We start from the raw sequence: 12817 nt of genomic DNA, 5'->3' as shown, positions 1-12817 counted from the left end.
GATTCTTTCCACTTCATTTTCTTTGTTCTCTCCTTCTATAATTTTCATAGTGTGCATGTTGGCAAAGTAAGTGATACGTTACAGGATTCTTAGATTCTAGTAAGTTTGTTTTGCTTCATTCTTTCTGTTGCTCAGACTACAAATTTTTTTTTCATGACAGGGTTTCTCTGTGTAGTAGCCCTGGCTGTCCTGGAACTTGATGTGTAGACCAGGCTGGCCTCGAACTCAGAAATCCACCTGCCTCTGCCTTTTGAGTGCTGAGATCAAAAGTGTGCGCTACCATGCCCAGCTCAGGCTATATCATTTAAAAATATGTAGTTTCAAGTTCACTGATTCCTTTTTCTGTTACTTCAGCTCTGATGTTGAAGCCTTCTAGTAGTCAGGCATGGTAGCACATGCCTACAATACTGCAGTTCCAACTATTTGGGAGGCCAAGCCTGAAAGATTGAAAGTTGAAGGCCAACATGGGCTACACAATGAAATCCTGTCTCAAACTGAAAAAGGGGGTGTCGCTGGGGATGCAGCTTAGTGGTAGAGTATTTGCCTAGCACCACACAGCCTGGATTAGAACCCAGAACTGCAAGAAAAAAAAGATCCTCCAATAACTGTGTGTGTGTGTTTTTGAGAAAGGGTCACATGTAGCCTAGGCTAGCCTTAAACTTGCTGTGTAGCTGAGGTTGACCTTCAAGTCCCGTTCTTTCTGCCTCTATCAACTTGAATGGGGAGATTACAGGTATGCACCATTATGCCTGGTTTCATACAGTGTTAGAGATCAAAACTAGGGATTTTTGCTACTAGACAAACAGTCTACCAGCTGAGCTACACCTGAAGTCCAAGTCCGTAATCTTTGTCTTTCCTTTAGATATTTATGCACGTTTCCCTAACATCTAAGCAAATTTATGATAATGGACTGCAAGTCTTGGCTTGATGTCTGTGTTTCCTCAGGCACAGTAGCCATTCATTTCTTCTGTGAAGTATGGGCTATACTTCTTTACTGATAATTTTACAACCAGTAATTTTTATTGAAAATCGAACACTTGGAATGTTGGTAGTCAGATTTTTACTCCTCTTCAGGAGTTATTTATGTTTCTTGCAGTAGTCCTAGCTGTTGCTGTTTATTTAATAATGTTCTAAACCCCTGTTTTATAGTGTTGATTTTATCTGTGTGTATGTGTGTAAAATGTGTGTATGATGCTGTGGAAGTCAGAAGAGGGTGTTACATACCAGGGATGCTCTCTTCTCTCCCCCTCTCCCTTCCCCCTTCTCTGTCTCTCTTCCCTCCTCCTTTCTGGAGCTCAGGACTGAACCTAGAACCTCCCACTTGCTAGGAAAGTGCTCTGCCATTTAGTTAAATCACCACCTTTGTACTGTTTTTGAAACTCCTCCATTAGGCTAGCACAGTGTCAGACAAGGTTATACTGGAAGACGGGGAGAGAGACATTTTCTCTGGCAGAGAACTGACTTATGGAGTTATCCGAAATGCATGCTTACCTACAATTAAAGGCAACAACTTCAGTCTCAGTCATTTGAGCTTATTATTCTATAGCAACCGTCTCTCATGTCATGAGTTTCCCTTTTGCTCAGGACATTTCATGTGATCCACTTAGAGAAGACCTTTCTGCTTTGAAAGGGATTAGAGAAATGCCTGTCAGTTTAAGTATCTGTCTCTTCCAATGATATTTATGTTTTTGTTTGTTTGCTTGTTTTGTTTTGTAGATCAGGCTGGCCTTGAACTCACAAAGATCCACCTGCCTCTGTCTCTCAAGTGCTGGGATTAAAGGCATGCAGCACCACCTGGCTGGCATTTATGTTTTAGTTAGGTAGCTACAGACTAAAGTTTCCGAGATTGGTGAAATTGAAGTCAAAATGCATGCTTTCCAGATGATGACACGAGACTCTGCAAAGATAAGACCAAAGCAATTCATCTCCCACAGTGAGATTGTAAGTCTTTAAAAAAGATCAGAGAGAGAGATTGAGATTTTGTGTGATTTTTGGAAAAAGGTCAAAGAAGCGTATGGGGCTTTCCCAAACATATTAAGAGGGTTAAAACTAGAATAAACATTTAAAGTCATTCCAAAACACTAAAAAACAAAGAAAGAAAGAAAGAAAGAAACAAACAAACAAACAAACAAACAAACAACATAACAGACTCTTACTGGTGAAGTGACTTAACCCAAAATCACACAGCTCTTCAGCTACAGAATCAGGTAAAACTAGAAAGCCAGCTCTTATTTCTCAGTTTGTTAGTACCTTTTAACACCATTGTACTAACTATGTACTTATACTATCAATTTACATTGTTGTTCTTGAAGACATACAGTATAGGACTTCCTTGCTTTGCACTGCCACTCTGGAGATTTAATGATTTTATATGTGTATATATACATACACATACCTAGGTCAGCCCCTACTTTTCAAACCTATTAACTACAATTATATGGGAGACTTAGTGATTGTCAATTATTTGTGTGTCTCCTCATAGCATATTCAAGTGTGAATATGAGAGCCAGTAATCCATCCCTGTTTGAGGGACGGAATCTAAGTTATATAGTGTGGCTATCTCTATAGACTAAACTCTGTAATGATTCCTTGCCTTTTTTGTTATCAGAGTTGTAATAAATCTGCTGTAATTATTTTTGCAGTATTTTTTGGGGGGCGGGCAGGGTCTCATGTAGTCCAGGCTGTCTTCAAATTCATTATAGAGCCAAGGATTCTCTAGCCTTTATACCCTGAGTTCTGGGATGACAGGCATGAGCTTCCATGCTCCGTGTATGCAGTGCTGGAGATTGGCCCGAGGACTCCATGCTAGGCAAGCATTCTCTAAAGTGAGCTACATTCCTAGCCCCTTTGTAGCATCTCTGCAGACTGATAACCACCTCTTAAGTGTTCTCCACACCACCTTCTAGTCCATTCCTCCTTTCCAGTCCTTCCTTACTGGCTCCCTTCCCTTCTTGACTTGGCTTGGTAATATTAAAACGTTTCAACTGGAGAAATGGCCAGTTCTCTGGATTTGAGCCAACAGTGGAAAACTTTCCTTGGGCCTTACTTCCTTCTTTATCTGGAAACAGGCCAGGTCCTCTCAGTGATCTTTCTTTGTAGTTGCACACAAACTCGAAGATAAGATCAACAGTGTTAAGTAAAGCATTTGAAGACTGGAACACCGAATAAATTGCAAAGACTCTTTTAAGTCTGCAAATTACTTGCAGATAAAAAAATCAGAGTGAAAATTGGAAAAATAGTGCAAAGACTACCCCTCCTTAATTCCCCATTTAACCCACTGAACACTGCTGAGTTTTCATTACTGTCTTGCCCCTCCCACCTCCTTCCTTATTGAAGCCTACTTGGAGTACAACCTTTGAGCTTTAGTGTTATCTTCTGTCTATATGCCTCCAGTATATACCACTGCAATGTAGCCATAAAAGTAGGGGTGTATCTTTTTTTTCAGCACTCAGAAAGAATAAACATGTCTTTTGAGAGAGAATGCCTTTAATACGCTATCATTTTTTTTTTCAGTCTAGTGTAATAGAGAAACATCAATAGCCTTATAGCAAGAAAGGGGAACTTACAGGTAAATGCAACTGTTACAGCCAAAGGTGCATCTTTTATGTATTAGGAATGAAATTGGACTTATCCTTTCAAACTGAGGAAGATCCCCCTCTGTAGGCAGAGGTCCTCATCAGCATCTGTAGTTGTCTTATTTTATGTCTGTGGAAAGTGACCTGATGCTCACAACTCATTTTCCTTATCAGTAAAATGGAGTGATTAATACCTTCTTCACACGTGTGTTGTAAGGAATATACTTCCAAGAGGTCGGGTCAAAAGTGGAAGGTTTTTCCTTAAATCTTTCAGCACTAATTGATGTATCCTCAGCAGGAACCACGGAACTATAAGCCCTCTTTTTGAGATTTTCTTAAGGACTGGGAAGACACAGTTCTTATTTTCAACCCCCAAACAAGTAATTGTCTTAAAACTAGAGGCCTAATCTTTGGCCGCTTTGATGTGTGGACAGTGTACCATGCCAACACAAAAGCTCCAGGCCACCCTACTCAGTTCAGCACTTTCTTTACCCAGATTGTGTGCTTTTAAATGGTGAACTACAGCTCTTTGAGAGTGCAGGACTGTTTATTCTGTGTGGTGAATATCTGTCTGCCTTGCTATCAACTCAATTAACCTGGCATGTGTTGTTGTAGTCTGATTTCATTGTTCTGACAAGATTTGAAATGGATACATCTTCCAAGTTCTACGGTTAGGTATTTGATGGCAGGCAAGTTTTATTCGAGGGGAAAAATGATCTCCTTTTTATTAGCCAGTGGCAACAGGTTTGTAATAACCTCCTGATGCTGTTTTACAAAGTTAGCTTGTTAAGAAAACTGGATGTTTTTAATGACTGTTTGAAAAGGTATCTATCTAGAGATAGAGAAACTTCTGCTTACTTTACTCCTACCCCTAAAAAAGACCACAGACACTCAGAATCAAATAACAAACACAAGAGCATATATGCGCATGTGCCTCTGGGAAGGACTGTCTGGGCAGGACTGTGTTTGAAAATCTGTTTACAAGCAAGTTTTTGAAATTGTGAGGAAAGTTGCAAGGGCTCCTGAGTCTAGACTTTAAGTAGCAAAGCTTATCACTGAACTTCCTGCCCAGCTCCCCATATAACAGCGTAGAATAGGAATTATCCGAGGAGAGTTTCTGAATGGTAGAGTCTGAAATATCTCCAACTCATTGTGTGTCCATTTGTTTGGAATTCTGCTTTATAAGGAATTACATCCAATCTCAACTGCCCTGCTGATAATCCTAGAGGCCAAAGAGACCCTGCAATGGGAAGGATGCTTCTGTTTCTCTGCTCTTGTTTCATTCGGAGACTATGACCTGTTGTATCTCAATTGGCTGAAATCCACGGACAGCAGCTGGAGTGGTGAAAAAAGTGTTAGGCAGTTCCCCAGGGCTGATGGAGCCAGAGTCACTTTGCACGGAACCTCCAGTGTTCTCAAACTGGGAGATTTTCTTTTTGATCATCTTTCTCTCCTTGGCTCTTCGATTCTGAAACCAGATTTTCACCTGAAACACAAAATGCTTTATACTTTATATGGGCACTACCCTGAGTGTAGTCAACAGTGACTGCTGGTCTTACAAGACCCCTTCATGAACATCTCTTCATTTGAGCCTCATGGTAACTTTGTGAAGTATACCCATTTTACAGGTTCTAAAAAGCTGTGGCTCAGAAAGGGCAGGCATTTTGCAAGAAATGAGACTGAAATCATCAAATCTAGGACTAAAACTCTGAATGCAACTCACTTGCATCCTCTGCTACACAGTAGAAATAATTATATAAGGATGGCAAGGACTGCTGATGAAAGAGAACTATTTAAATAGCAAAGGTGATTACAATCGGTCATTAAGAGAAACTTCCTTGTATTAAACAGTTAACAACACATAGAACTGGGTGAACGGGGTCATGGAATACCATCTATTTCTTGTTGTAAATCAACACCAGAGTGGTGTTAATGTGCCTACACATGGGTAGAATGCAAACTGCTTGAGATAAGGCAATGTATTAATGGACTTTACCTTTCTAGACGTCTATGATTCCAGCATCACTCCTAGACTAGGGAAAATTCACCAGGTGCTCGTGTAATTGCAAAGTCTGAATGAGTGGAAACTGCTGACCTTTGCTGCAACTTAGCCTTCACTGAGTACTCACAGTAAATTAAATTCAAGGCAGGCATCCTAACATCATATAGACCAGAGAAGATTACATTTCCTATCTTGAATGATGGAAAAGCTTCATCCATGGAGCTGCAATGATGTGCAGTCCCTCTTGTAGTTTGACTGACAGGGAGCAGACAGTGGCCATAGTTGTGAAATTTCCACTTCTCACACTCAGTACTACTCGAGAGATCAGATCAAAGTTTGACTTGATTGATGAATTGTATTGGAATTCTGATCTATTTGCATCTCTGTGTTCCATCTCTTGTTACCAGGCTCGCACGATACCCACCCATTAAATAGTTAATAAATCCAAAGGCCAATGAAACAACACAGGATGAGTGTGGGTTTAAGGGTGCTTGAAGAAAGCCTCTGTCCTCTAGTTTGCTATTTCCTCCAAACCCCAGACAATTGAAATGACTATGTGGGAAATGTTAGGTAATACCTGTCTCTCAGAAAGGCCCAGGTTAACTGCCAGCTCTGACTTTCTTCGGATGGTGATGTATCTATTGCAGTGAAATTCCTTTTCCAGCTCCAGCCTTTGATGATCGGTGTAAACCACACGATACTTTTCTTTTGTTCTGGTTTTCCCTGTTGGGGGAGAAAGCATGACATTTCATCTTATTCTGCTCCTTTGGAGATTTTTGGGGTTAAAGGAACCAGTTACTCTTACTTTTATTACTTTAAATTATAAAGCAAATGTATTTTTAATCCAAATATGTCATGTGTGTGTCTCCATTAAATGCATTATCATCTGTGGCCATGGCATCTAACTGGATGTGTATAAAAACATCCATCATTCTAATATGTGTGTGTGTGTGTGTGTATATATATATATATATATATATAATCTTTTTTAATGTTTCTCCTGAAATGATCAGTCAAATTACAGCTACTCTACCATTGACCTACTGTTATATCAAACATTTAAAATAAACACTCAACCCATGAATTTCATTCCATTCCCACCCATATATAACAATTGAATGAACAGTAATGGCAACATCCACCGTGAATTACATTTTACACAATTCTTTCATGACTATTTCCCATTAAGCATCTTATCTACTCTGTTGAATTATGCAGAGAATGTCTTATCCCCATTGTATAAGTAAGGAACCCAAGGTTCAGTATAGGTAAGTGAATTTGTGCTGGTGAGCTTAGGAGTGTAGACCAAAACATGTACCTTTGGCTCCCAGATCAGTATGCTAGATTTATTCCCAGTTTAAACCCATTGGGAAGTGTAATTCCAAGTGTGGCCAACTATTCTGGAATCCTGACATAGTTACATGTACTACCTAGAAAGAATTTGTATAGTTTGAAAAGAAAATATTTATTGCTACTTAGCAAATTATGCTTCAAAACAGCTTCTATTATTTATTTTAAAAAAGTAATAGTTTTCCAGTGGGAATCTTAAGGCATTTTTCATTTCCAAGTGGATAGTGAATGGGGGAAGGAGGGAGTGTTGACTTAGGTAGACTGAAGTGAGTATTCCCCGTGCTTTGGAAAGATATGCAAACATTTGGCTTGTGTTACAACGTTGAGCTAATTTCTCACGCTCTCCTGCAAATGGAGTGTTATTCCTCCTTCCAAATTTTCCAGAGGTGATTAGGAAGTCTCCCTTTCTTTTCAGTTTCTCTAACCCCCTCTAGGAGCTTGCTCTTTTTCTCTGTGGCTTTTAGAAACTTCTTCTGATCTTCTCTGGTTGTTTTTGATGTGAGATTTTGGGGAGCGACCTGTAGGACAAAGACTTCTTTAAAGTCGGTCCCTAAACTCCATTGAGGTGTTAAGATGCAGCACAGGCCTAACAAAGGAGCTACATAGCATGGATCCCATCCTGAACCCTCTTTACATTCAGGAACATCAACCAATTGGCTTGGAATTTACAAGCCCTAAACAAATGTCAGACACCCTTTCATCTCCAGGAAGAGGAGGGGGGAATGGATGCAGAAACAGATCTATCTTCAGGATTCAACTAAATGGCTGGATAACTTCTGGACGACTCAGTGAAATGAAATTTTCCTCCCTTGAAATGATGGGTCCCAGCCAATTAACTTTCCTCACAGGCCCAAACTTTGAGCTAGATTTCTGAATCCACACAGAAACATAGGAAACCAGGGATCTGGCTTTTGGCGTATCCCAAAGACAGAATGTATACTGAAGAATGAAAAGAAAAACCTGAGGTTTAATTTGTTTTTAGGACCTCAAATTTTAGGATCAAAATATAATTTTGAGGAGCTAGTTCCTAAAACCCTTCCTGATCAAAAAAGGGACCGAGTTTAAATTTTAACTTGAAGCAGAGAGGTTAAAATTCAACTTGTGTGTGTCTGTGTCTTCAGTTTGGTCAATTAATCAGTAAATGTAAGCAGACTTCAAGAACTCTGGAAAGGTTGTGGTCCTTCCCCACCCCCACTGGTCATAAATTCCCCTCTTGCAGTTTCTTCTGAGGACAATAAAGTCAAGAGCAGGCCTCTTTATTCGCCATGAAAATGCTCACCCTTTCCGGCAATATAACCTCCAAAGAAAGGAGCGGTGAGAAGAGCTTAGATGCATCAAAGCAAAACAAGTGCTAAAGAGGGTCTGCGGCCCCGATCTGATAGATAAGGCCGAAACCCCCAAGAAGACAGGGGAGTGTACTACCTGCACAGTTTACAAAAAGAAAGACATTGAAATTTCCTGGAACTCGTCTTGTGCTGCCTTCTCAGAACCACATCTCTTTCCCCCCATTTCCTCTTCCCCTGAAATGACTGAAGGGATGTGGACACTTTCTGCTAGGGCGTAATGTCCATATTCCCATAACTAAAACCAAACACCCAAAAGCATGAAGAATACTTGTTTTTATTAAGTTCCTCAATTTCCCTGAGACAATGACATTTGGAGACCAAGGGATTCCCTTCTCAGCTGATATTGTGAGTTAATTTAGGATTGGAAAAGAGTCTAAGATGTATTAAACAGCTATTTCCATTCCCTTGAAGTAAGAATTTCATTATTTCTTCCACCAAGACTTGAACAAACACTTCCATAGTTCACAGTGGTCCTTCCCAGCACCCAGGAGACAGTGCCCTCACAGTTCATTAGGCAATGTCACCTCATAGGATGACTTACAGTCACCATAACTGTGTTTGAAATGGTGCTCAGTGGAGAGACTCATGGCTAAAGTGATGCTAGGCAGGAAAGCTGCACAGAGCTTTGGGGTCATGATGGTGATGACAGTGGAGACAAAGATGAGGAGAACCAGTCTTCTTACACAGGCAGTACCACCATGATGACTTCACCTAATGGCAATCCTTTATGGCTTTTAACTAAAAAATCACATCCAAATTCATTTAAGAAATTGTCCAACGAAATATAAAAGACCAAGGAAGACAATGATAAGCCTCAAGAATCATTAAGTGAAGTGTCCCAGTTGACTACAACTTTTAAAGTATTTCCTTAGTGTTGAATGGCTTAATCAGAATCAATCAAAATTCTTTCTCCTTTTGTAAACAGAGAAGCTTCTTTCCAGCTCTGCTTAGGACAGTGCCTGACCAATGCTCACACAGGGTCACAGTTCTGTACTAAAGAAAACGGGGAAAAAACCCACTTGGTCTCATGCACTGGCATTGTTTAAAATATGAGACTGGATGAAAATATTAACATTCTAGAAACTTTTGGATAAGATACATTTCCTATAAGTTATGAAAAGACACATGTTTAGAATAGAATACTAAGAAAACTATGATCATCTGGAAGACAGTAATTTATTCTACAAGTCAATCTGCTCGCTTTCATTAGAAATCACAGCTGTAATGAGTGCCCCCCTTTAACTAAAGTCTGCTTCAATTATCTTCATTAATATAAAAAACTGTCATTGATTGCCTTAATCCAAGGAAGGACTACTTCCAGTTTGTGGTCCACAGGGTTTTTTCCTCTCAGCCCTAAACCACATGTTGTTATGCAATGCTCCGAGGTGAGCAGAAAGCTTAGGAAGATCTGACTCATTCATTTATTCATTTTTACAGACATTTAACACCTGCTCTGTTTGTTAAGCATACAAGGGGGTACATTTTGGTCCAAAGTGTCCAATGGGGGTGATGACATTGATTTTTGTGGAGTTTCTGGCCTCATATCATGAAAGAGACTCAGTGAGTCTAGAATCTCCAGAATGTATGTGTGTGCTGTGAGGTGCTCTTGTGCATATTCATCATCTTCTTAAATTGTTGATAATAACAACCTGAGCTAGAAGAAGACAGCACTAATTTGAACTTAAAAGGAGTTCAAATAAAACAGATGTGGAAACTAACAAAGCTTTGTCTATAGGACAAGTTGCCAAGAGTCCAAGGGGTTGCAATATCATTCTCAGTTTTATGCTTCTCCTAAACACTGAAGAGAAAACTTTGTGAAGGTGGCATGATTAAGTCAGGTTTGAGGCTTTAACAAATGAAGGTACACAGACTGAGGAGGCTCCTTCTCAACTTCTCTTGGCATCAAAATTACCCAAAGGCTCTGAGATATATATCAAATGGAAGACTTAAAGATAGAGAAAACTGTTATGTTTTCCTCTCATCAACAGAAAATCCATCACATCATTTTCTTATCGTGTCCTTTCCCCCTAATTGTTTTCTATTAAAAACAAGCCAGAGACACTCTTCCCCTAACATGTTTCAAAGTATAGCCCTAGACAGTAGCTACTCTTTATGTCCGTTTAAATATGTGTATTTTGCTTATTATTAGGTTTTGGTGAATGGATGTTAATTTTACCCCCAAGATTAGGTGTAACAGCAGCTCTGGGGATGGATGCCCTACCCTAACCTCATTTTTTAAAGTTACATGACTCCCCCTTATTTTCTTTTTAATGCTGTCTACCACCACAGGCCTTTAAGCAAGTTTGGAAGTGTTACTTTTAACCCTAGTAATAAAACTGGAGCTTCCTCCTCCTGGCTGAAAACTCTCCGAGAGGTAGGACATGGTACGTTTCTATCCCCCACCTTTGCTTTTTGGAGGAGAGAGAAGAGAAAACACAGGACTGTGAACAACGTAATTATTGAATCAAATACTATTGAAACATCATCTCCAGAGAGATGAATGTGATAGTCAAATGTCATTAACCTTTTCTAATAACAGGGAGCAAGTATTGGAATAATAAGAAAGTGATAAGAGAACAACCACCACCGAAAACAAGCGCATCACCCCATCCCTGTCTAAGATTAAAGTGGAGGAGCCTTCACTTCCTCTATGAGCCTCCCTCCCCACCAGCTCCCAGCTCCCAGTGGTTGCCCACCAGGGCTTGCTGGGCAGCGACATTAGACCTTAAATTGGGATCTTTAGGCCATCTTGTGTGTTGTCGCTGTCGCAGACTCGCATTCTGCCTCTGCAGTTCGTGGACACCTGCTGGAATAGCGACGAGGGCTTTAGGCACTTATTGGGGGGATAATAATACTCATATTGGTTGTACGCTTGGCAGGTATGAGTTGTGTCATATGAATTGACAGCTCAGTGCTGTAACCTCGCCCACTCAGTGCTTCCCTCGGTGGGAAGGAACATTGGAAAGGGATAGGCTTCAGACACTGCTAATTTGGGCGAAGGAAGCAGCAGCTTCGTTGAGAGTCCTGTAACTGAGGCCACTTTGCCACGGAAAGCTTCTTAGACTGGGCCGTCGGTTGCCTGCTAAGCAAGCACCTACTAAAGTGAGCGTTACCAGTTTTTGGCGAGTCTACACACCAGGGTGGGGAAAGATTTGGAGATAGAACAGACAAGCATGGTGACAAGCTCAGCTGTCCTCTCACCCCATTCATCACATGTGCATCTGTTTTCCCATCTGGGCAACGACAGGGTTGGATCCCCATCCTTGTAGTTCATTGGGAGCATTGCCCATGCGCTCACTCCCTTGACTGATCCAGAAAGGGTAAAACCCAAGCAGAGCAAAGCAAACCAACAGCCCCAACATCCCCCAGGAGAGGTTTAGTCCCAAGCGCTACTTTTAGCAGGCTTTGAACCTAGGCGCAAAGGAGGGAAGTACTTATCCTGCCAGCCAGCTATGCTGTGGGCTGCTTAGCTGAACTCTCCTGGGGAAGGCGGGGGTGGTGAAGAGTAAGAGGGCAGGCAGGACGAAGAGCAGTGAAGGGAGGAAGGGAACAGTGCGGGGGATGGATTACTCACCGGTCACCTGCACAGTCTTGCGCATCCACGCGTAGGGGCTGTGGCGGCTCCTGCTGGGAGAACTGGCACCAGCGGTGCCTGAGTCGATGGAGACCAATGACTCACTGGCCGGGGCTGGCAGGCTACCGCTGTTGCTTGCGCCGCTGGTGGGGCCCAGGTTGCTGTAGTCTGGCGAGCCGAAAGCCGTAGAGCTTGAGGTCATGTCGTTCATGGGCACTGTGCCCATTGTACTGGACGGCCCAGGGTATGTACTCCAGTCTTCCCGGGGCGGACTGTAGGGCGAGCTCCAGGCTCCCAGCGAAGGCTCGTGGGGATCCATGTTAGGCATATGAGGGTACCCCATGTAGTGTGGGTAAGCTGGGGCCGTAGTGAAGTTGGAGGCAGGCAGCGGACTACCACTTCCACCAGAGGTGCCCACCCCGGTTGTGCTGCCTCCTCCAGGGCTCCTGAGAGTGCCTGGGTACATGGCCGCTTCTTTTTCCAAAAGGCAGCTTCCATACATGATGACTTGGATAGAAGAAGTTGCTCCCTAAGCCATCCTGAGGTCCCTGTAAATTTAGCGCCAACTCGGGTTTGAGACGCAAGAGAGAATCAGCACTAGCTGCGCCACTGGTTCCTCTTTGCGTCTGGGACTTCTCCAGTCTTCCTGTCTGTCCTACACCAGGTTTCCAGGTGACTGGTAGTGGGCCATAGGAGGGCCACCAAAGGCTGGGCTGACGTCAAGGGGCTTCTGGCTTTTACATAGCATTTGCATTCAAATGAAGGGTCATTTCACTTCCACGGGAACTTGTTCACTCCAGGCACCTTCTCCCCTGGCTCCTGGCCTTTCGGAGCCGCTTCTGGGATTCTTCTGCTTCCTTAGCACCAGTTTTGCGCTTTTGAAGGCAGTTGTTCCTCAATAGATTCTGATCAGCTCCTTCAAAATGAGATCGAGACGTATAAACAAAGTCTTGCTCTCTTTCCACTGAGG

At 42.0% G+C, this 12817-nt stretch overlaps 1 protein-coding gene and 1 long non-coding RNA gene across 2 annotated transcripts in view; one reads left to right on the top strand and one right to left on the bottom strand.

The window, feature by feature from the left end:
- LOC128115078 (uncharacterized) overlaps nucleotides 1–12817 on the top strand; it is a 39532-nt gene that overhangs the window by 23735 nt on the left and 2980 nt on the right. The window lies entirely within an intron of this gene.
- Cdx4 (caudal type homeobox 4) lies at nucleotides 4739–12349 on the bottom strand. Its single transcript, XM_052745638.1, has 3 exons — nucleotides 11848–12349; nucleotides 6155–6300; nucleotides 4739–5061 (listed from the first exon to the last, which is right to left on the bottom strand). Exons 1-3 carry the CDS (start codon nucleotides 12347–12349, stop codon nucleotides 4855–4857), a joined length of 855 nt encoding a protein of 284 aa, XP_052601598.1. The 3' UTR covers nucleotides 4739–4854.

The sequence above is a fragment of the Peromyscus californicus genome, unplaced genomic scaffold (genome assembly GCF_007827085.1).
Source record: "Peromyscus californicus insignis strain IS unplaced genomic scaffold, ASM782708v3 Scaffold_10__1_contigs__length_136768540, whole genome shotgun sequence".
NCBI lineage: Eukaryota > Metazoa > Chordata > Mammalia > Rodentia > Cricetidae > Peromyscus > Peromyscus californicus.
This window is presented reverse-complemented; position numbering and strand designations above follow the sequence as displayed.

What these genes read in the sequence shown, in the direction of transcription:
- Cdx4 (XM_052745638.1), bottom strand. Translation starts at nt 12,349, where the DNA reads ATGTATGGAAGCTGCCTTTTGGAAAAAGAAGCGGCCATGTACCCAGGC. An exon ending in CAAGACTGTGCAGGTGACCG is followed by an intron (nt 6,301 to 11,847) that starts GTGAGTAATCCA and finishes CTCCCCCAACAG; the next exon opens with GGAAAACCAGAACAAAAGAA. An exon ending in TGGGCCTTTCTGAGAGACAG is followed by an intron (nt 5,062 to 6,154) that starts GTATTACCTAAC and finishes TTTGTGTTTCAG; the next exon opens with GTGAAAATCTGGTTTCAGAA.